At 41.6% G+C, this 23,673-nt stretch overlaps 1 protein-coding gene across 1 annotated transcript; it reads left to right on the top strand.

Annotated features, from left to right (window-relative positions):
* Positions 1–9,971: 9,971 nt before the first annotated feature.
* Positions 9,972–13,068, top strand: LOC136517287 (patellin-3-like). The gene is made up of 4 exons (XM_066510828.1): positions 9,972–11,589; positions 12,041–12,165; positions 12,280–12,421; positions 12,506–13,068. Exons 1-4 carry the CDS (start codon positions 9,994–9,996, stop codon positions 12,767–12,769), a joined length of 2,127 nt encoding a protein of 708 aa, XP_066366925.1. The 5' UTR covers positions 9,972–9,993; the 3' UTR covers positions 12,770–13,068.
* Positions 13,069–23,673: the final 10,605 nt, after the last annotated feature.

Raw genomic sequence — 23,673 nt, 5'->3', positions numbered from 1 at the left:
GAAAAGCTATTGTGGGCTGTGAGCTGTAGAAAAACTGAAAGCTGTTTGGTTAAATAAGTATAAAATATACTTTCTATCTTTATCTTTTTTGAAATAACTATGGAAGAGCTTTTTATTCCATCAATTTCAAAAAGCAGAAAGTCAAAAGCCAAAACAAGATCAAACCAGCTTTTAAAACTATACTAAAAAAAAAGTAGCTGCTTCTAAAAAAAACCGTCTAAAAAACAGCCCCTTTGATTGGGCTTCCAACCAAGGTCTTGTTTAGTTAGCCCAGATTTCAAACTTTGGCACTATACAAAAAGAAGATTCACCGTCACATCAAACTTGCGGTACATGTATGGAGTACTAAATGTTGACGAAATCAAAAACTAATTGCACAGTTTGGTTGTACTTTGCGAGACGAACGTTTTGAGCCTAATTAGTCAATGATTAAATAATTATTACCAAATACAAATAAAATGCTACCGTACGCTACAGTGCACCGGAATTCAGACGACGCCAATTCGGCCGGCAACTAAACGGGGCCCAAACGGACCCTCAGCCCGCCACCGATCGGCGTTCTCCGCTGCTAGTAGTAGGACTAGAAGGTGCATTCATTTTCGTCGAAAAAAGAAGCCACACTGGAGGAGTGCAGAGTGCAGACGTCCGGGGCCGGGCACCGCAGCTCAACCGGTTCGGTCCCAGACTGGCGTCGCGCTATCCCCGCAGGCCAGCAGTGCCTGCCTGCTGGACTGGGCGGGCGGCAACGGCAGGCCAGTGGAGAGCGAGAAAGACGCATGGAAACGTGGAATCCGGCGCTGGAGCCATGAATGGGTGTGTGGGCTCGGCGTGCCGCGCTGATGGCCGGCACAAACACTTGGCAGGACAGGAGTTTGCGTGTGCTGGCTGGGGCTGGCCACACATGTTTTCATCAAGCTGGCTCAGTTAGTAGTGGTGGATGCCACATTTTGTTTTGTTTCATTCTTTGTGAATGCAACTGCATGCATGAAGACCTGTTACTTGAGCTGTTATGGCTGGCGCTTGTTAGTATACTACACTAGTACTGTTAGTGTGCTGTTGGTCCTTGTCTAAGTGCAGTGGTACCTGTATTAGTACTCCTTCCGGTACATATTATAGGCACTTTACCTTTGTGCCAGTTGATTAATTTATAAAAGAAGTGCACTAGTATCTAATTCCCCCGTTCCATATAAACAAATGTCATTCTCACTAAAAAAAGGCAAACGTTATCAACTTTGACCAAATATATGTATGAAAAAAATATTAATATTTATGATGCATGATTAGTATCATTAGATGAAACGCTGAATATATTTTTGTAATAAACTTATTTGAAGATACAGATGTTGCCAATATTTTCTATAAACCTAATCAAACTCAAGAAGTGCTGCACCAAATTGGTTTCACTAAATTATTCTCCATGGAATATCTTTTGGTGGTGCTTTTACTTGAATTTATATATGTGAATATATTTTAGAAAAAAACGGTCAACATTGGAAATGTTTGGCTTGGAACAAAATTAAAGTTATATAAAAAAAGGGAGGAGGAGTTAGTACCTTGTTGAATACCGTGAGAAAAGAAAACTTTGGCATGGAAGGAATTTGCTGGAGCTGGTACTCCAAGCTTCGAACAGCTGGGTGCATATAATTGGTTACAAATTTGTTCTTTCAGTCAATTATAAAACTGGTACGAATATGGCTTCATTCCAAGCTTCCAACTCCTCAGCATTAGCCAGCATAACCCCATGATTTGTTGTCACCTGTCAGGATCAGAGGCGACCCAACAGATTCCTGGTTCCAGCCTTGTTTTATGCCTGACCTGGATCAATCATTGCTCAATCTCGCTTTATTAGGACTTAATTAGGAGCTGGGATTTGTTGCTCTACCATTTCGTTAGGAGGCTTTCACTTATGAGAATATGCCTAGCCTGGATCAATGATTATTATTGGAAATGATTGTTCATTTGAAGCCGAGAGCATCCATTCATTGACATCACGACCTCAGGGTTGTTTGGATGCCCATATATTCTCCACAATCCATGTGCGTTAGAGTAGATTGAGGAGAATACATGGGTTGTAACCGTAATTATTATTTTTTGGCTGTAACCGTAAAAATTTGAACAACCTCTGATATAGCAATATAGTATTCGCTTGTACTTATGACATGTCGGACCTGGTCTAAGGTTTATTAGCCTGTTCGGTTGGCTGGTTCGTATCGTTGCTGGTTCGTGAAGAAGTACTACTGGTTGGTTTATGTGAGAAAAAAATACTGTTCTAGCTAAAAATTTACGATCGTTTATGATAAGCCACAGCTAAACAAACAGGCTGTATGACCCTTTGCAGTGGCACGCAAAGGATTATCATCCCTGCCCATATATTCTCCTCAATCCAAGTGTTGATTGACACCTGTGTATGTGTATTTGCCTGTGATTAAGAAAAAGGCTAAGAGCTGACGCTGATGGTATCTTGCTTTTTTTTATTATTATTCTTTTGTATTGAAACCTTAGGCCTTGTTTAGATTGCCTCAAAATTCTAAGTTTTTTCACTCTTTCTCCATCACATCAATTTTTGGACGTATGCATAGAGCATTAGATGTAGGTAAAAAAAATAACTAATTGTATAATTTGGTTGTAAATCACGAGACGAATCTTTTGAGCCTAGTTAGTCCATGATTAGATAAAGTTTATCAAATACAAACAAAACGTGCTACAGTGTCCATATTGCAAAAATTTACAATCTAAACGAGGCCTTACTAAGACAACAAGACACAAGGTTTGGCACGCCGCTTGCGGCTGCGGATCCAACGTCCACTTACTGCTAGTACTACGTACTTTGAACAATGAACAGCTTATATATCATTGGATTCTCAGTGACAGCATTGTTTCCGTGTCTCTTGAAGCCACGAGGATCGATGCATGCATAGGCCAGATCCACAACCACAATACATACTCTATGCTGCAAGCTCCATCGACAAAGCATCTCAAATCCGTTGCTTGTCTTTGTCTAGTGCCTCCTAAAATTTTGCAAAATTTTTTAAAATTTTCCGTCACATTAAATCTTTGGATGCATGCATAAAGCATTAAATAAAAATAAAAATAAAAATAATTACACAGTTTAGACGAAATTCACGAGACGAATCTTTTAAGCCTAATTAGACTATGATTGGACACTAATTACCAAATAACAACGAAAATACTACAGTACCATTTCCTAAAAAAAATCACCAACTAAACCCTAGTCTCTGTCCACGGTTTAAGCTTTCATTGGATACCGATCGACGACACATGTAGCGTGCTGACCATGCACCAATCAGCTGCAATTTCTGACGAATACTATTATCTAGCCATATATAAAAAGAGTCCCTCTCACCGTCCGAGATGGTTGTTTAAATTTAGGGTGTAAAGTTTTAGAGTATCACATCGGTTGTTATATATGGGTGTCGTATGGGGTGTTCGGATACTAATAAAAAAATAAATTACAGAATCCGTCAGTAAACCGTGAGACGAATTTATTAAGCCTAATTAATCCATCATTAGCACATGTGTTACTATAGCACCACATTGTCAAATCATGGACTGCTTAGGCTTAAAAGATTCGTCTCGCAAAGTGGTCGCAATATATGTAATTAGTTATTTTTTTAGTCTATACTTAATACTCCATGCATGTGTCAAACATTCGATGAGATATGATATAAATTTTTGGGGAGAAACTAAACAAGGCCTGGACCTTGTTTAGTTTGTAAATTTTTTGACGAAATGGTACTGTAGCACTTTCGTTGTTATTTGGCAATTAGTGTCAATCATAGTCTAATTAGGCTTAAAAGATTCGTCTCGTGAATTTCGTCTAAACTGTGTAATTAATTTTATTTTTTATTTATATTTAATGCTTCATACATGCGTCTAAAGATTCGATGTGACGAAAAATCTTGAAATTTTTTGCAAAATGAAGTGGAACTAAACGGTGCCCTGAAACAAATGGAGTTCTGTATACCAAGTAAAAGTCCATTTTGTTTCAGCGCCATTTATTCATTGTCGAGATGTTTCAGCATTTTGGGATGGAGATGATTTTGATCGGAAGTCTACACCTGGACGACATCACGTTTTTTTTTTTGCATCACGTTGAGTCCTGCTGCGATGAAAAAATCTGCCGGGGATATTTTTCCTGTTTTCTCCCTCTCAGGCTCTGAGCGCCAATCGATCAAGCCTGCGTGACATGCGTGCAACGACTGTGTCAGACGGAGAGGCCAAAGACTGACATATGGAGCCGCCGAGCCGGACCCAGGGCCTCAGTCCTGTCAACATAGTTACCGAAGTGTCCCAGCAAGGCCGTTGCCGGTTGGTCACCATACAGTTCCTGAGAATAATTAGTCAAAAGAAAATGTACATTTCTAAAATCAAATTAAACTGGAACGCACAGTGGTAAAAAAAAAGACACAGAAAACTGAAATGTACGATTGTAATAAGAAGGAAAAAAGGTCATGAGTGAACTTTAGAAAGTCCAAAAGACTACAATGTTACTAGTGACTACTCAAGAACTTGTGCTCCTACGTCTTAGGTGACATAAATATGAAAAGTTTGTGAATAAATTTAGAACCTACAACCCATCAAAATTGTATTTTATAATGGTATACATAAACACATATATACTATGTAATAATCTTCAAACTTGTGAAAGCATGGAACTCTAATCTTGTTATATTGTCCTTTACCATGCACTCTTTATTGAATCTACATGGATTATCTCTTCATCAAGTTGGCATGGGAACGTGGAGTTGGCCAACTTTCTTGAAACTGTCACCTTTGGATGACCCTCGTACAATTCTGCATGTCTTTAAATATAGACTTGGAAGTCATTATGGAGCTTATAGTAATCTTGGGGCATTTGGACTACACAAAGTGATTTGGAATTTAATCATGTGTCTCATCTTCACTGACGCAATATGCAGAGCAAAGTTTAAACATGAAATCACAATTCTTACGCATCAAGCGAAGTAAAGTTATTTCCATGTAAACTAGTGATTGTCTAGAGTAACTTTTTCCTCTTTTTTACGATCTTTCTTTTTTCCTTTCTTCTCTTTGGAACTTTTTTGCTGTATCATTTTTTTATACGATATATAACCATCAGGGAACTGTCCCTCATATTTCTTCCAAAGAAGTTTTATATCTTATCACGACCTAAATGGTGAAAGCTGCCTTAAAGAAGGTGTGGAATTGAGAATAGAGAAAAAGTTTGTATAGTGATTTTAACAATCCGTACAACGAAAGGTAAATTATTCATAGAGCAAGGTTGCAAATAGCGCGCATCAATTCTCTAGCATTTCTTTTCAGGGTTCCTTGATATAGCATTTCTCAAGCTCTGGATACTAAATAAATATTGTTATTTTTTCTAAAAATAAATCTGAAAAAATACAAATCAGACTTTTAGCAGGGTAATATCTCAGCTCCGGCTTCATCTAATATACAGCTACTAGTCCGGACGCTATTCTAGGAAGGAGCCAGATTCTCCCATAATCTCCAAAATAAGCCAGGAATATTTTCTTTCGACTCCGGAGTACCTGACCGAGGTGGAGAAGCCGGAGTCCTCCGAAGTCCGAAGTGGTGCCTATTTCTAAACTTCTGAACTGAGCTGTGCTGGACAAGGTGGTTATGTTTGCTTATTCACGATGCAACCGCCATTTTCGGCGGCGACCAAGGTGCGGCAGTTCTTTGGATTCTGGAATTGGTCAAAGCGATGCGATAGAGAGACCAGAGGACCAGCGACCACACATGGCAATTGTCAGTAAGGACTGATGGCGCCCATTTCATATAGGCCCCTTCAGCCGGTAAAATTTTAGCTGAAATAGGCTGAAAAACACTGTTCTAGTTGAATTGTTGTGAGAGAAAAAAAAAACACTGTTCTGAGAGAAAAAAAAAATCGAACAAATTAAATATGGGGTAATCCAGACAAGGCCATAGTTTTCTCAAAATATCTCTTTATTGTTCTACGGTATAGGAGTAGTACCACTTAGCATCCAGATAACTGTTTTCAACGGCCACCAGCCCACCAATCAGAATCAGCTTTAGCAAAATTCCAGAGCAAACTGAGCAGACGGTTGTTTAGCGCAAACTGAACAGGAAACGGTGAGCAAACTTCGGTGCAAGGAGGACGCAAGGTTGCAGACTTGCAGAGGATGCACTTGGACACGGACGCACACGGCACACTCCACTTGAGTCCAAAAAGAAGGGAAATGAAACCGCACCTTCACTACCTCTGTTCTGAACTCATGGAGATACTACAGAGGAAGGGGAAAACACTGAAAAGAGCGCGTTTTGCACCGAGTACCGAGGAAAGTGCGTTTCGTTGTCCAATTTACACCCTCCAACTTACAGCAAAGTTCAGATTTCAACCTCCAACTTCAAAATCGGACAACTTTAGCCCTCCAACTCTCGAAAAAGTTCAACTTTCAACCTTCCGGGCGGTTTTGTGGATAAACAGTATCTTTTGATATTTTCGGGAGCGCCGAAATTTTATATTATTTTTTCGAGCATCTTAACGCCCTCAAATGAAAAAACTCAAAACTACAAAGTTATAGATCTCATCGAGGTCTATAATTTACATATAAAAATTATCTTCATCCGATATTGTATTGAAGGGGTTTCTATTTTTTAAAATTTGAGTCTCATCACGCGATAAAATATGGTGCTGAAATTTTTTATTATTTTTTCGAGCATCTTACTGTCCTCAAATGAAAAAACTCAAAACTACAAAGTTGTAGATCTCATCGAGGTCTACAATTTATATATAAAAATTATCTTCATCCGACATCGTATTGAAGGGTTTTCTATTTTTTGAAATTTGAGTCTCATCACGCGTGAAACAATTTTGTCGCGTGATGAGACTCAAATTTCAAAAAATAGAAAACCCTTCAATACGATGTCGGATGAAGATAATTTTTATATGTAAATTGTAGAACTCGATGAGATCTACAACTTTGTAGTTTTGAGTTTTTTCATTTGAGGACAGTAAGATGCTCGAAAAAATAATATAAAATTTCAACACCATATTTTATCGCGTGATGAGACTCAAATTTCAAAAAATAGAAAACCCTTCAATACGATGTCGGATGAAGATAAATTTTATATGTAAATTGTAGACCTCGATGATATCTACAACTTTGTAGTTTTGAGTTTTTTCATTTGAGGGCGTTAAGATGCTCGAAAAAAATAATATAAAATTTCGGCCCTCCCGAAAATATCAAAAGTTACTGTTCATCCGCAAAACCGCTCGCACGGTTGAAAGTTGAACTTTTTTGAGAGTTGGAGGGTCAAAGTTGTCCGGTTTTAAAGTTCGAGGTTGAAATCCGAACTTTGCTGTAAGTTGGAGGGTGTAAATTGGACTTAACCCTTTAAAAAAAAAAGGGATATCCGGGCCGGCAGGAGACGTATGAACTGATCGATTTGTCCAAGGAATTCTTGCAATCCAGTTTGTTTAGCATGCAGAGACGCTGATGACAGCGCAAGAATGCATGCCTTCTAGAACGACGCAGAGAATTTTCGTCCCGGTCACTCGGTTGCGTGGATAGGGATGAGTGGTGGTTGATGACACCGTGACAGTGAGATGCGTGACTGTTTGAGAAAGAAAAGACATGGCAGTTTCACAGTGCTTGGCCGCTATCAGCTCTTTGGATGTGACCAAGTAAAGGTGTTGATTGCGTGTGAAACACTGACAGATGGCGGTAGTTTAGAGGCTAGGATGGATTTTGGAGTTTTTGCAGGGGGTGGGGAAGTTTTCGTGTTTCAAAGGATCCCTAGATCTAACAAAATTATAGTTTGTACCACCATACAACATAATTCAGCACAAAACCTTTTTTTTCTTTCTCCCCTCACGATCATTTTCAGTCTAGGTGATAACGTTAGGACCAAATACAGATATAACGAAAATGCGTTCCTTTTACAATACAAACAAAGTAGACAGAAAATGTTATGGCCTGTTTAGATCCACTGGTTCTAATAGTTAGCAGCTAAAATTAGTACCAGTAGATCTAAGTAATAGACCAACTAATTATTAGCTAGGAGGCTGCTAAAGATCTGTTTGGATTTGCTAATTTTTAGTATGAGGCTATTTGGATCTACTTGCTAATAGGTGGTAGGATAGTGCATTGAAGGTATATATAAACTATTAGCACATACTAGCAACTCTAAATCTGCTAATGAAACTAATAGTTAGCAGTCATCCAGCTAATAATTAAAAGATTTATTATTAGATTTGTTTGGATCCACTAGTACTAATTTTAGCTACTATTTTTAAGCAAATAGATGTTTGGATCCATTAGCTGCTAGCTTGCTAATAGTTAGCTAGCTAGTACTGTAGCTTATAACTAATCTTAGCTAGCTAATTATTAGCTACTATTAGCTGGTTTGGTTCAACTAGTGAGATAGTTATTAGTTAGATATTAGCTAGATCCATTTGAAACTAAAGGAGCTAATTATTAGTAGCTAACTAGATATTAGCTCTCTGGATCAAACAGGAGTCGACTTAGCTATTAGGTCCAGCTAGTAGTAGGTTTGTTGTTGCTAATAATAGGTGTTAAGTACCTATTATTAATTTATTAGTACACGAATCCAAATGGTTTCTTGCTAATAATTAACTAGTTGATAGTTAGTGACTATTAACTATTAGCTAGCTAACTATTAGTGATGATAGATCCAAACAGGCTTTAAGATGGACGTAAAAACAACTAATAGTATATTGATTTACAAAATATATGGATGATGGAGATCTACAAAAGACTATGATTTAAGATATAGAGGCGGGCGGAGCTTAGTGTAGGTCAATATAGGCCATGGCCCTCCTGCTCTATAATTCTCTACTAATCTTATTGCTCATGAGCTTATTACACTTGAAAATAGTCATGAATTTTCTTTATAATCTAATGTCATTTGAGGCATAGCCCCCTCTTGATGCACAGATCCCTCTATATTAGCTCAAGCTCCACCACTCACTATATAGAGGTGAATATGTGTGTACTATATTTCTTTACTAAAACCATAGCTTTGCCCAAAGTTATGTTTTTCTTGTTTCTTATGCTGACAACCACGATATTTGTTGTATGTATGCGGTGTAGCCGTCTATGGCACAATATTTTCTTTCTTTGTTAAGTGTTCATACATGATCCATCATATAAGATAGATACCTAATTCATGTTTAGGTGAAATGCAAACTCATGTTTTTTATCCTCACAACCACGATGTTTTGAATCCTAAAACACTACTATAGCCAAAAATTAATATTATGGTACACATGTGTAATTTGTTTTTTTTTTTTTGGTTAGTTTCTCATGATGGCAACGATGAGTAGTTTATAATCAAATACTCCTACACATGTGAAAAATTTTGTTCCCGCGAGTTCTCTTTTGTAGAAAGTCACAAAATTATATTCGTAACTTTTTTGTATAATATTTTATGAGACATAACTTACCATCACAACTTTTAATCATAATTTTTTTGATAGATTTTTTGCAATATTTATATAGACGACTTATCTTGACAACTTTTTTACGTGATCTTTGGGACCTAACTTTTCAACAAAGGTTTTGCGGGTGGTATCCGATCGGACATGTCCGTCCCGTTTTCTCACTTCTTTTTCGCCTTTCATTTGTTCCTTTCCCTCTTTTTTCTTTTTTTAACCATCTTTCTTCTATATACTATGAACAAAAAATTTAAGGTTGAGAAGTTTATTCAGAATAAATTGTGTATACTTTTAACCAAAGGTGTGGATAATTCATAAATGGATTGCATTCAGTGACTTTGTTGTTATCCATGAATGATCGAAGCCTAACAAATCAACGGGTGGAAGTTTGTTTTTCTAATAAGAATTTCTAACATCTCTTACTTTTGTTAAGGCCCAGTCTAATCTGAGATGCTTAAAAATAGCATAAGATAAGGTAAGAGGTCCATCTCATCTTTCAAATGATTGCAGCCCCTGCTGTCAACCCGGCTGCAGTAGCGTCATGCTAATCCATGCACATCGTTGGGCCCCGTCCCAGCATACTAGAGACGCCTCGTGCTCCCTGGCTCACGCTTCCAGCAAGCAAAGCAAGCTGTTCTGCGCACCTGACAGCCTGCTCTGCCTCTCCTTCGCTGCCAGTGCACCTCCCCCTCTCCGGCCTCTCTACAAATCTGTCCCGCTCCACGTCCATCTCGCGCCCCAAATTTCCCGAACCAACTCCGCCCCGCCCTGTCGCTTTCCCTTCCACACGCGCCGTTCGATTTGATCGCTTTGATCGATCAGGCATGGCCGACGAGACGAAGCCAGAAGCCGCCGCCCCCGCGGCCGAGGTGGCCGTGACGGAGGCCGAGAAGAAGGCAGAGGAGCCCGCCCCGGTGGCGGTGGAGAAGGCCGTGGAGGCGGCGGCTGAAGAGAAGGCCGTGGAGGCAGCAGCTGAGGAGAAGGCCGTGGAGGCAGCTGAGGAGAAGGCGGCGGAGGCGGACTCTGAGGAGGAGAAGAAGGCGGAGGAGGCCGAGGAGGCCGCCGCGGGGTATGAAGCGGCGGTGATCGATGGCACCGGGTCGTTCAAGGAGGAGAGTAACCTGGTGTCCGAGCTCCCCGACCCTGAGCGCACGGCGCTCGCGCAGCTCAAGGAACTCGTCGCCACCGCGCTCGCCAACGGGGAGTTCAACCTGCCGCCGCCGCCACCACCGCCGGCCAAGAAAGAGGAGCCGGCCAAGGAGGAGGCGAAGGAAGAAGCTCCGGCGGCCAAGGAGGATGAGCCCAAGGTTGAGGAGGCTGCCGCCGAAGAGCCCGTCAATGAGGAGGCCAAGCCTGAGAAGCCCAAAACCGAGGCGCCGGCGGAAGCAGCGGTCGAGGAGGCTAAGGACGAGGCTCCCGCGCCGGAAGAGCCCATGACTGAGGCTCCCGCGCCGGAGGAGCCCAAGGCAGAGGCGGCGGCCGAGGAGACCAAGCCAGCTGAGCCGGAGCCGGAGGAGAAGACGGTCGCGGTCGCCGAGGAGGAAGCCACCAAAACGGTGGAAGCCATTGAGGAGACCGCCGCCGCCGCGTCCGAGCCTGAGGCGGAGGCCGCGCCGGCGCCGGCGGCCGAGCCGAAGGAGGAGCTGATCTGGGGCGTGCCGCTGGTGGGCGAAGACGAGCGCACGGACACGGTGCTGCTCAAGTTCCTCCGCGCGCGCGAGTTCAAGGTGAAGGAGGCCCTGACGATGCTCAAGTCGGCGGTGCTGTGGCGCAAGCGCTTCGGCATCGAAGAGCTCCTGGGCGCCGACCTCGGCCTGCCGGAGCTGGAGAACGTGGTGTTCTACCGCGGCGCCGACCGCGAGGGCCACCCCGTCTGCTACAACGTCTACGGCGAGTTCCAGGACAAGGAGCTCTACGAGAAGGCCTTCGGCGACGAGGAGAAGCGGGAGCGCTTCCTCCAGTGGCGCATCCAGCTCCTCGAGCGCGGCATCCGGGAGCTGCTCGACTTCTCGCCCAGTGGCATCTGCTCCATGGTGCAGGTCACCGACCTCAAGAACTCGCCGCCCATGCTCGGCAAGCACCGCGCCGTCACACGCCAGGCTCTCGCCCTGCTCCAGGACAACTACCCCGAGTTCGTGGCCAAGAAGGTACAATTTCTCTTCCTCTTCTTTTACACCGGATCGAATCATCCATCCCCTAGAATTGTTCAAAAGAAACAAGGAATGATCTCTGATCCTAGAATCCTAGTCCAATTCTACCATTTCATCTAAGAAGTTGAGAATTCCCACGTATTCAGTTTTGTGCTTGGTTAAAAATAGGATCTCTAAATTCTCTAGGCCGTCTTCATGCATGTTTGTAGTAACAGTAAAGTTCAGTAGGCTAGTGCTAAGTCTCGAAATAGTGGTGCAAGCAAAGGCTGGGACTTTTTTGGCCCTTCCTGCTTCCCTGTTTTTCACGCAGCTGCTTCCTGCTTTGCCAGTCTTGTGTAGCTGCTACTCATGCTTCTTGCCATGAAATGGCATACATGTTTCCTTTGTGAGAGTACTGTTTTTCTGAATTGGGGGAAATTGATTTGGTCGGATCATCGATCAACTGCAGGTGTTCATCAATGTGCCGTGGTGGTACCTCGCGGCGAACAAAGTGATGAGCCCATTCCTGACCCAGCGCACCAAGAGCAAGATCGTCTTCTGCAGCCCTGGCAAGTCCGCGGAGACCCTCTTCAGGTTTGCAGTCTTGCACACAACAAACGGATTTAGAGTATCAATCAGCGTGCCATTGCTACCATACATTCAGATTTCACATCCTCACGTCTAACGATCGCATCGAATTTGATACAGATACATCGCGCCAGAGCAAGTTCCGGTCCAATTCGGTGGCCTGTATAAGGAGGATGACACTGAGTTCTCCACCTCTGATGCTGTCACCGAGCTCACCGTGAAACCATCCTCCAAAGAAACCATTGAAATCCCAGCCACCGAGGTTTGTTTGGCTCCTTTGTTCCTGCATCCTGAATCTCATGCGAATCCCACATTGCGACGACGAAACTAATCGCCATCTTTGCAGAACTCCACCATCGTGTGGGAGCTCCGCGTGCTGGGATGGGAGGTGAGCTACGGCGCGGAATTCACCCCCGACGCAGAGGGCGGCTACACCGTGATCGTGCAGAAGACGAGGAAGGTGCCGGCCCATGAGGAGCCGATCATGAAGGGGAGCTTCAAGGTCACCGAGCCCGGCAAGGTGGTGCTCGCCGTGAACAACCCGGCATCGAAGAAGAAGAAGCTGCTGTACCGGTTCAAGGTGAAGAGCACCGCCGAATCCGCCGCCTGATCGATGGTGGTTCCAGGCACAGCCAGCTGCGCTTGATCACCCGACATAATTTGATCGCCAACCAGGTCCACAGGTCCATACCCGCCACCATTTGAACATGTTGCATGATAGGAGAGGACAATAAAGAGTTTCTCTGTTACTTTCTAGGCCCGTTCCGTGTCTCGGTTCTTTGATTGTTTGTTGGCTTGCTGTTCTTTTTTGGGATCGCATTTGTATGTGTTTATTACTTGAAAACCAAAGTGAGAGCTTGTTCTATGAGATAGCGATGGACTGAAGAATAGTTGCTGCTCTGTACTGTACATGCGTCTGTACATTTCATCCATGGATTCTCTTCCATCAACATGTTGATCTTAGAAAGCATGCCTGATTTGTCCCTCTGTTCGGTTTACCCCATATTCGGCTTGTTCGATTTCTTTTTTCAGTCGGAACAGTGTTTTTCTCTCACAATAATTCAACTGGAACAGTGTTTTCAGCCAAATTTCATACCAACGAACGGGGCCAGTAGTGTCGTTGCCGGCGCCAGGTTACTCCCCCCTCCCCATGTTCGTTTCCCCTGTTGCTTTGCTTTGCATTTGGCATCGAGGATGACGAGCCATTTCAGACAAGTTCATTCCATGGACGTCAGGATCTCACCCCTTTCCATGCTTATCCACCCCTCCATCCAGTAAATAATGCAACTATGGGTTAGGTACCACTAAAAGTACTACCATGTTTTTAATGAATATTATTCATAGTTATGACTCCAAATTAATTTATTATAAAAATACATTTCGTAATTAATCTAATAATATTTATTTAAATATCATAAATGCTAATATTTTTAATTTATAATTGGTTAAACTCAGGATACTAAAACGTAACACTATGTTAGAATTGTATTCTTTCCTGGACGGAGTGAGTATGTCCGTTCAGTTTGAAAAATCTCTTGAATCAGTTTGCCAGGGGCTGTGGTCTGTAGAACACTACAAGTGAAAAGGCACTGTGTGCGAGTATTTAGCGCTGATGTCATTCCTAATTAGTCAAAGGAACACTTCCTCTTGTACTGTGTGCATCATTTGCATGGCAACATGGCATTGGCTGATTGCAAGGCAGGCATCTTCCAGCGTGTTTGTGCTTCTAATGATGGCCGTTAATCATGCTTAGGTGGTGAGGCATAATGTTAGTCTGTCATTCCAATCACTGAACGGAAAGCAAAGAGCCAAAGTCCAAACAAAAGCACAGCCAAAAGCAAGCTGTAGATAGATCATCATAGATGGACTCAATTGTAACAACCAGGAACAGGCAGAGGCAGAGGAGAATGTTTGTGAGGCTGTGGCGCTGAGAGACTGAAATTTCCGGTTTGACCACGCCACCGGTCCGGGGTCATAAAAACCAAAAGGAGGCGCCGCCTGGGCTGGGCTCGCCTGTCGCCAGTCATGATGCGTGTCCAGCGCGGCCACGACGCCATGATCCCCCGACCTGTACCTACACGAATAATGCAGGGCTCGAGAGGACAACATGTGCGTTGCCCCGTCTTTATCCGAGTGCTCCGGTTTTTCAGTGATTAGGGGAAGAGCCTTATGATTCAATTAAAAGGCATTTCCATGGAAAACTAGAAGCCGCCATTGTTGCCTACTTAGGTGATGTTTTGATCTGGCTACTAAAATTTAGGAGGTGTATCGGAAGGATATTGCATGGGGTGTTCGGATACTAATAAAAAAACAAATTACATAATCCGTCAGTATTCAACGAGATGATTTTTTAAGCCTAATTAATTCGTCATTAGAATATGTTTACTGTAGCAAAACATTATCAATTCATGGACTAATTAGGCTTAAAAGATTCGTTTCGTAAATTAGTCGCAAACTATATAATTAGTTTTATAATTAGTCTATATTTAATACTCCATATATGTGTCCAAATATTTGATAAGACATTGACTAAAATTTAGGAGGCACGACCAAACACCCCCTTAGACGGGCCTGGTCGTGAGCTCTTCTCATCAGGATCGCCGTGTATCGCGTACGCGTCCGTGCGGTTCTTGTATTCGTACGGAGTTTTTTTTTAAGGAACAAGGCACAAGGGCTGCATGCGTTATATTAAAAAAAGGAAGATGAGGCAAGACAGACCAGAACAAGACTGTACAGCAGAACTACACAAAGAGTGTAGAAAAAACTCTCAAAGTCAACCTATAAAAATTGCCATATGTTTTTGCTCCTGCCATGATCCACACTCCGCTTTTATCTTTTATTTTCTGTAATAATTGATTACAAGGTAGCTCTTTAAGATCGAGAATTCACGCATTTCTTTCATTCCAAATTTCCCAAGAAACAAAGAAGATTATAGAACACATTCCTTTCATGTGTTATACTTATAGAATCACTAGGATCATAGATCTAGCCGGTAGAGTGATTCTATTCGAGATAAAAGACGTAGTACATCCTAATAAATGTAGAACTAGAGAGACAGAGAGAGAAGGGAGAAGGTGTTGAACCTGACACTACAGAGGGGGAAGGTTCAGAGGACGCCATCACGTTCGTTGGTGTAGTCTGCATATGGGCAGCGACGCCCGGTGAAGAGGGCGGTGAAGATGTCGACGTCGATGGAGCGGGCGGCGCGACTGGTGGCTTCCCGTCACTGGTTGCGCCCCTCTCTAGATCGGGTTAGGGTTTAGGTGTCGGTGGGGAGCTCGACTCAGACGAACCTCGTGATAAGAGCCGCCGGCCCCCACCTCTTTTTATAGCGTAGTGTGACAGGGGCCCTCCAGCCATGGTGGGCTGGGCGCCTCCGATCAGGGCGCAAATCAAAGGCCCAACTGGGCCATTGGGTCCAGTTAGGATTAGAGATCAATCTAACATCCTGGAGTTGCAAGGTACGGCTGAGAGGGAGGTCCACCCTTGATGAAGTGACTCGGCTTGTGACAGGAAGGCAAAAAGAGGCCACTGAGTCCTATCAAAGTAGCAAGTTCCTCCCAAATACGCATGGAGTATCTGCAATGAGTAAGGAGGTGGAGGACAGTTTCTGGCTTTCTATGACAGAGGGGGCAAACAACGTTGTTGGGCCAATGTCTCGCCTAGAGCCTATCCGCCATCCAAAGTTTATTTTGGATGGCGAGCCATCTAAAATTTTTGCATTTTGGTGGTGCCCAAACCTTCCAAATGAGTGTGCCAAGATTGGTTGTTGCTGATCCTATGAATTGAGCTCTGTAAGCTAAGTTTGCAGAATATTCACCATCACCGTGTCTACTGACCATCATCCTATTGGTTTGAGCTTGTTTGGCTTATAAGCAATACTTTTTCAGTCAACGAACAATATTTTTTTCTCACATCAAATCAATCGACAGTACTTTCAGTCATGGCTTATCAGTCAAACAAGCACAAACGAACAGGGCTCATGTATGTGGTATGCAATTTAATTCCGCTAATGCAGGAGAGGTAGTAGGTCGTGGGGCTACAGTAGCCTACTTACATTGCGCCTTCATCATCACCTCCTCCTCCTCCTTCTTCTTCTTCTTCTTCTTCTTCCATCTAATTTAAAGGGAAGAGATGGATGCTGAGGGTTGCATTGTGCTTGGATGGTCCAGACGTCCGGAGACCCGGCCACAACTGTAACTTGCAAAGCTGCAGCTACATATAATATAGGCTGCAATTGTCGTCCCTGGACCAGTATGGAGAGTTTTCAGCGTGACATCTCCAGATCGGGACCAAGGCAAAAGTTAATGGCTCCCGTTCACGTTATAAAATTATTTGCTGCATTGCGACAGAGTGCTCACACACACACACACACATAGGAGTACAGGAGGAGGACAAGGGGCAGCTCAGCTATGATCCAAATCATCTGACTGACCAGCCCTGAACGGCTGAATCCTCACCATTTCCTGCTTTACGGTCCCTCCTTCCTTTCGCTCAGAGAAGGAGCAGCGTCCCGGCCGGCGTGAGATGCGCTTCACTCTCGCTTGACCACCCCGGCCGCGGTCCGGTCCGGGCTCTGGATCATCAGCCTCAGCCGAGGAGAGCCGGCGCCGCGTGGCCAGGAACGTTTCCGTGGTCACTGGTCCCTTCCCTTGGATCCTCTTTCCTCCTCAGTTCTACTAGTAGTGACCGTGCGCAATATGTGTAGTCTGCAATTCTGCGTGCCGAAATCTTTGCTGGATTCCTGAAACTCAAAACCAGATCGTGTAATAGTATGCTCCTGTGTGTCCATGTCCCAACGGTTAGCTTTGCTGCAGATGAAGCACCTGCCGCCGGCACGTTTTGGTCTCGACTTCACCGGCCGGCTGGGTGGCACTTTCCATCATCCGTAAAGAAAAGAGGGTGAGATAGAAACATGCACGGTAGATTGGACGCGACCTATCATTTTCCTTGTGAGAAAGAAAGATGGAAAAAGAAGAAGATGAAAGCCGCGGCGGGTGGGCAAAGTGCTTTTGGTCGGATGCGTACGCATGCACGAACTTCAAAGCACCCGCCATCAGCGTGCAGCACAGAGCATGCAGCAGGCCGTTGGAAACACCGTGGCAACGGCGACGCATGGCAGCTATACATGCTATCGTTTTATGACACCTATCCGGCTATCCCCTGTAGTCCTATGGCCTTGTTTAGATTGTAAGTTTTTTCACTCTTTCTCCATCACATCAAATCTTTGGACACATGTATGGAGTATTAAATGTAGATAAAAAAATAATTAATTACACAGTTTGATTGTAAATTACGAGACGAATCTTTTGAGCCTAGTTAGGTCATGATTGGACTATAATTGTCAAATACAAACGAAATTACTACAGTGCCGAATACTGATTTTTAATCCCAATCTAAACAAGGCCTAGGCCTGGTTCACTTTGCAAATTTTTTTGAACCTGATGAATAGTACCACTTTCGTCTTATTTGGCAAATATTGTTCAATCGTGGGACCAACTAGGCTCAAAAGATTCATCTCGTGATTTCCAACTAAACTGTGTAATTAGTTATTTTTTTACCTACATTTAATACTCTATGTAAACGACTAAAAATTGATGTGATGGAGAGAGAGTGAAAAAATTTGTAATTTGGATAGCATCTAAATAAGGCCCTATATCAAAATTCAGAAAGAAAAGGAGAAGAGGAAACATGGGCCTATCAGTAGCCCGTCAGTCAAGCTGCCCATACGTTGAGCTAGCTTCAGCAGCAGGCAGCCAGTTCTGTGCCGGTCGTGGCTTCTCGCTCTTTTGTTTTTGTTTCGAGGAATCTAGCTTCTCACTTCTGTCGACCGCCACTTGATCAGAGTATCAGAAAGAGGTGTAGTATACATACGAGAAAATGAGACGACAAAGGCAGAAAGCGAATGGCGCATTCGATCAGGGGAAATGTTAATGAAAGAAAGAACAGCGAGAGACAAATGATGAGCGATGCGGGGTGGTGGTGGGGGGGGGGGGGGGGGGGGGGGGGGGGAGTGAAGCCCACAAAAGCACAGCATGTTTGGGGAACTGGTAAAGTTAACAGTTGCTTATCTTCCCTCCCTTTGCTAAGAGGTTGCTAATTACATGAGCAAATGTTTTCTAACTGTCGTCATTCATCAATATCAAGTACTCCCTCCATCCCTAAAGAGATCAAATTTTAAAATATCAAAATAATAATAATCTTAGACCGAATCTATAGAAAAAAAAACTCTAAGTACCTATGACACTGAGCATGTTATGGAAATCTTCATGCTCTTTTCTTTACATCAGATCGAGTTTTAAAATTTCAACTTAAGACAATCTACTTAGCAACGAAAGGATAATATTATATAAGCAGTAATCTGTCACTTCGAGCACATGTCCATTCCTACTGTTTAAGAAAGACTTGCAGTAAAGAACAAGGTAAAACAATCGTCCGTGTCCGTTTGCCCACTGGATTCATTACACGCAAAGCAAAGCAAAAGCATCAGCTGCATAAAGATTAGCCCGTGGGGCTGTTTGATCCAAGGGCTAAAGATTAGCCCTTTATCCTACAATAACTTATTTGTCCCTAATTCATTACACATATACAGCCATGTGTAGAGGTGGGTGGGGATAATATGAGTCTTTTTTCAACAGGATCACTTTTAGCTCTCTTTAGCCCCACATTATAGGGGCTAATGAAAAATAGGTAGGCTAAAGTTTAGTCCTCACTTTTAGCCTTCCTGTTTGGATCCATAGAAGACTAAGAGGGTGTTTGGTTTCTACAGGTCCTCCTAAAATTCCTGTCACATCGAATATTTAGACACATGCATGGAGTATTAAATATAGACTAATTACGAAACTAATTACACAACTTGTGATTAATTTGCGAGACGAATCTTTTAAGCCTAATTAGTCCATGATTTGACAACATAGTGCTACAGTAAACATGTGCTAATGACAGATTAGTTAGGCTTAAAAAACCGTCTCGCAAATTAGCCTCTATCTATGTAATTGGTTTTATAATTAATTTATATTTAATGCTCTTTATTAGTATCTAAATATTCGATGTGACATAAATTTTAAAAACGACTAAAGAACCAAACATTCCCTAAAAATGACTAAAAGAGATGGGCTAAACTTTAGCCCCATGGATCTAAACAGGACCTCAGGCCTTCGGTCTCGAGGTCACAACAAGACTCTTGGTTTCCAGAACTTGGTTGACTCACAAATGGTTGGTCACTTGGTTGACTCCCAGGAGCTTGTGAATCATTTGATGGTGTAATGCCTACTCCCTCTCAAAAAATAAGTACTATATCTCACTTATTGTACATCCAAACTCTATAAAAAATAGTAATATTTATGATGTACAGAAAGTATCATTAAATTGATCGTGAAATATACTCTCAAAATAAATTTATTAGAGAATATATATATATATATATATATATATATATATATATATATATATATATATATATATATATATATATATACACACACACATACTATTTTTATATTTCTAAAAAAAATAGAAAATTTTGGCTATTTGAGAAATGAGATATGCATTTATTTTGAGATAAATTACATATACTATTTGTATCACCCAATCTTTATTTAGCATTGTGCGCCGCTTCAGGTTCCTAACGTGGACCTTTCCAATTGATTAGTTTTCTTGCGTAGTTAACTGAGTTTTCTCTTTCTTCTTGGAATATCTTTCTTTTCGTTGCATGCCAGCTTCTTAGTTCATCTCTTTCGTTGGAATGTCCATAAATATTTTTGATTAGTTTATCCTTTTGATTAATTTTCTTGTAAGGTTGATGGACTTCATTCGATGATAGCTTTACCAACGAGTGAGCACACAATAGGAGTTAAAACATCAACTGTTCATTACTACTCCATGTTCCACAAAATTTAGACATGTTATTTGAGAAATGTTTAATAAAATCCACCTAGTTTTATAATTTTTTATAGAATAATAGTTATTCTATCAAATACAGAAACAACAAATCACTTATTGTATGGTGACTCAAATTCTACTTAACTAGAACTCAATAGTGTGCTATTAGGACTTATAGTTCTATTAAAACTTGAGTGTAATCCTACTAGGAGTAGTAGGACTCCTACTTACATGTACTGAGGACTATATAAACAAGGGTATAGCCGTATGGGCCATAGGAATCAACCAAACCAACACAAGAGTCTCATCCAAAGCTTGTAAATAGCAATTAGGAGCACTCAAGAGGATTAGTCTAGAAGTTCTATTGGACTATATTCTTGTATAAGGCAAGAATCGGTGGGTCCTAGATGGTCAAGTAGGGTTGTGAGAGAGCAACAATCACTTCTATTATTTTTGGAGTTGTTCTAATAGAATTTGCACCAGAGGTATCAGATTATGAAATCACTCAATTTTGCAAAGGATTTACATAGCTTTTGTGCCTCTCAAAAATGTGAACTACTAGTCAAATATGGTAGTAATGTTCATGGAGTCCATTTCCTTAAGCAAAGCGGCCAACCCGGCTTCAGATCCCTACACTTAGCATGTACTACTACTTATTATCTATTGACAGAAGCATGCTTGTTTATTGTCCGAGAAGAACTTGCCAGCTGTTTGTCCAAAGAAAATCTCCAATCCATGGGCTTCGTCCAAAGGAAATCCACATGGCCCGGCTAATGATGCTCGCTGTCGTTTGTTTCTTCCTGGGCTTGCACATTGGGCTGGATAGTCAGGTCAGCTCTGTGCATCTCCAACGAGGCAGGCACATTGGGCTGGATATTTTTCGTGGTTTATTAAAAATTTATCATGTAATTTTGTTTTTTAATTGAAAAGGGAGGAAACCTCACTGAAAACCACTTCTAACGAGGACAAGGAGATATTCTTTTAATGGCTTTGTTGAGAGTTATAAGACGGTATAAGATATCTAGTTTTGGAGCTCAAGACAAAGAGTCAGACCATGATTATTTTTCAGAAAATAAAATGATATTTTCCCTTACAATATATTATAAAAGGAAGGAAAAAGTCCACATTACCTCCTTTAACTTTTCGAAAGTCTGCTTTTCCTCCCAGAACTCTAAAACCGGGTAAACCACCTCCCTAAACTTTTTAAAACCGTTCGTTTTACCTCATTGACCGGTTATAAGCAGTTTTCTTTTTTTCCTTTTTTATTTATTTTGGCTAAATCTTTAAAAAATCATAGTAAATCACAGAAAATTTATAAAATGGAAAATCCAATTTTATTGGACTCCACATGAGTAGATCTACACAGTGAACATATAATATGGTACGCATTAGTACAAATTTATTTGTAGCTTTAGATCTATGTTTTTCTATAATTAATTCATAGCTGCAGTTTCTATGATCGAATTATGGTGAAATTTTTATGGTGGACTAATTATTGTATGCTTGAACTATAGTAAAAATTTCATACTCATTTGATCATGTATGACTTAGTTATAGATTTATTTAATTGTATGCTTGTTAAAAAGTATTTATAAATCTATGAATAAGTTATACATAATCCAATAAGTATGAAATTTTTTCTACAATTCTAGCATACAATAATTAGCCCACCATAAAAAATTTACCACAATTGGACCATAAAAACTACAGTTATGAATCAATTATAAAAAACATAGATCTAAATCTACAACAAAAAAGTTGTACTAAAGCATATCATATTATATGTTCATTGTGTAGATCTACTCATGTGAAGTCCAACAAAATTATATTTTTCATTTTTTGATTTTTTTGTGATTTACTATGATTTTTTTTAAAAATAGCCAAAATAAATAAAAAAGATAAAGATAAAACCACCTTTGAAAACTAATTATAACCGGTCAGAGAGGTAAAACGAATGGTTTTAAAAGTTCAGGTAGGTGGTTTACCCGGTTTTAGAGTTTAGAGGAAAAATAGACTTTCATAAAAAGGGAGTTAATGTGCACTTTTTCCTAAAAGGAACTCCATAGGTCATGAAAGGATCAAGATACCCAAGAGGGGGTGAATTGGACTAATTCTATTTTTTTGCAATAATTAAGTCATACGGTTAGCCCAATTAACCCCTTGTGTCTAGAAAGTGTTTCTATTGATCTACCGCATAAAAATTTAGCAACCTATATTCCAATCCTACTCTAGCATGATAATTCTATGAAAGTAAATGACAAGAATTGAATTGCTCAAAGTAAAGAGGGAAGAAGGAACGCGACAATATTTTGCCGAGGTATCAGAGAGTCGCTACTCTTCATTAGTCCTCGTTGAAGCACCTGCGTAAGGGTGTAGCTCTCCCTTGATCGACGTAAGGATCAAGTGCTCTCTACGGATTAATTTTTTGACACTCTGTCGCGGTGAATCACCCACAACCGCTCATAACTTGAGTTGAGTCATCCACAAGCTTCACCAGATGATCACCAAGCTCTCAATCACCACCAAGCCGTCTAAGTGATGGCGATCACCAAAAGTAATAAGCACGAACTCTCACTTGACCACGATAAGCCTAATGAGAAGGGTGGATGCACACTTTGCTACTCTTGCTTTCACTAATGAGGGCTCTCTTTGGGATTCTCAAATCTCAATCACCTCACTAGGACATTGCTCTTCTTGGCACTCTCAAGGGTGTTTCTTAGCTATTGGAACGAGTAAAAGTACCTTCTTACATAAATGGAGGAAGTATTTATAACCTTGGTTGAAAAACAAACCGTTATGTGCCTCTGTGGGATGATTGGACGCTCCGATCATATTGATCGGATGCTCCGGTCAGTTCTCCTCGATCTCCAGTGTTTAAGTTGTGATCGGACGCTGGACAACGTCCGGTCAGCACTGACCGGACACGTCTGGTCATGATTTTTCCTCTCTAGAACCTTATTGGAGTTGACCGGATGCTAGCACCCAGCATCCGGTCACTCACTTCTCAGCGTCCGGTCGCGTCCAGACGATTTCACCTTAATCAAATGAACTGATCGGACTCTGCATCAGCATCCGATCACTCCAGAACCAGCGTTCAGTCAGCATTTGACCCCCATTCACTTCCAACTATCGATCATACGTGAATAAAGTTTGCTCCAATGAATCTAAGGGCTTTTTGGGAGCTACCTAGTGCTAGATTTAGCAAATGTGCACCACACCTAACTCACTAGACTCACCTCGGTCAAGCTACCCGTCCATACCCCCCTTAATAGTATGGCCAAAGGAAAAACAAAGTCCTAAACTACTCTAAGTGTCTCATTAACACCAAATGACACTTAGAACTAGTCCATCCTTAACCTTGTCGTCCATCCTTTGAAAACCAAAACGATTTCTATTGTAGGGGCATGACCACCATGATAGCCCAATCGATCTCCGTTACCATGACCTAACTTAATTGCCTCTACAAAATACACGTTAGTCATAGTAATCATGTATTGTCATTAATCACCGAAACCTAACTAGAGGCCTAGATGCTTTCAATCTTCCCCTTTTTGGTAATTGATGACAATACCACCTCGAGTATGCAAAAAAGATGAGGTTTTTAACATGCTTGATTCATATAAGCTTTTGACA

The sequence above is a fragment of the Miscanthus floridulus genome, chromosome 17, assembly GCF_019320115.1.
Source record: "Miscanthus floridulus cultivar M001 chromosome 17, ASM1932011v1, whole genome shotgun sequence".
In the NCBI taxonomy this organism is placed as follows: Eukaryota; Viridiplantae; Streptophyta; class Magnoliopsida; order Poales; family Poaceae; genus Miscanthus; species Miscanthus floridulus.
The sequence above is the reverse complement of the archived record's forward strand: the minus strand, read 5'-3'. Positions and strand labels throughout refer to the sequence as shown.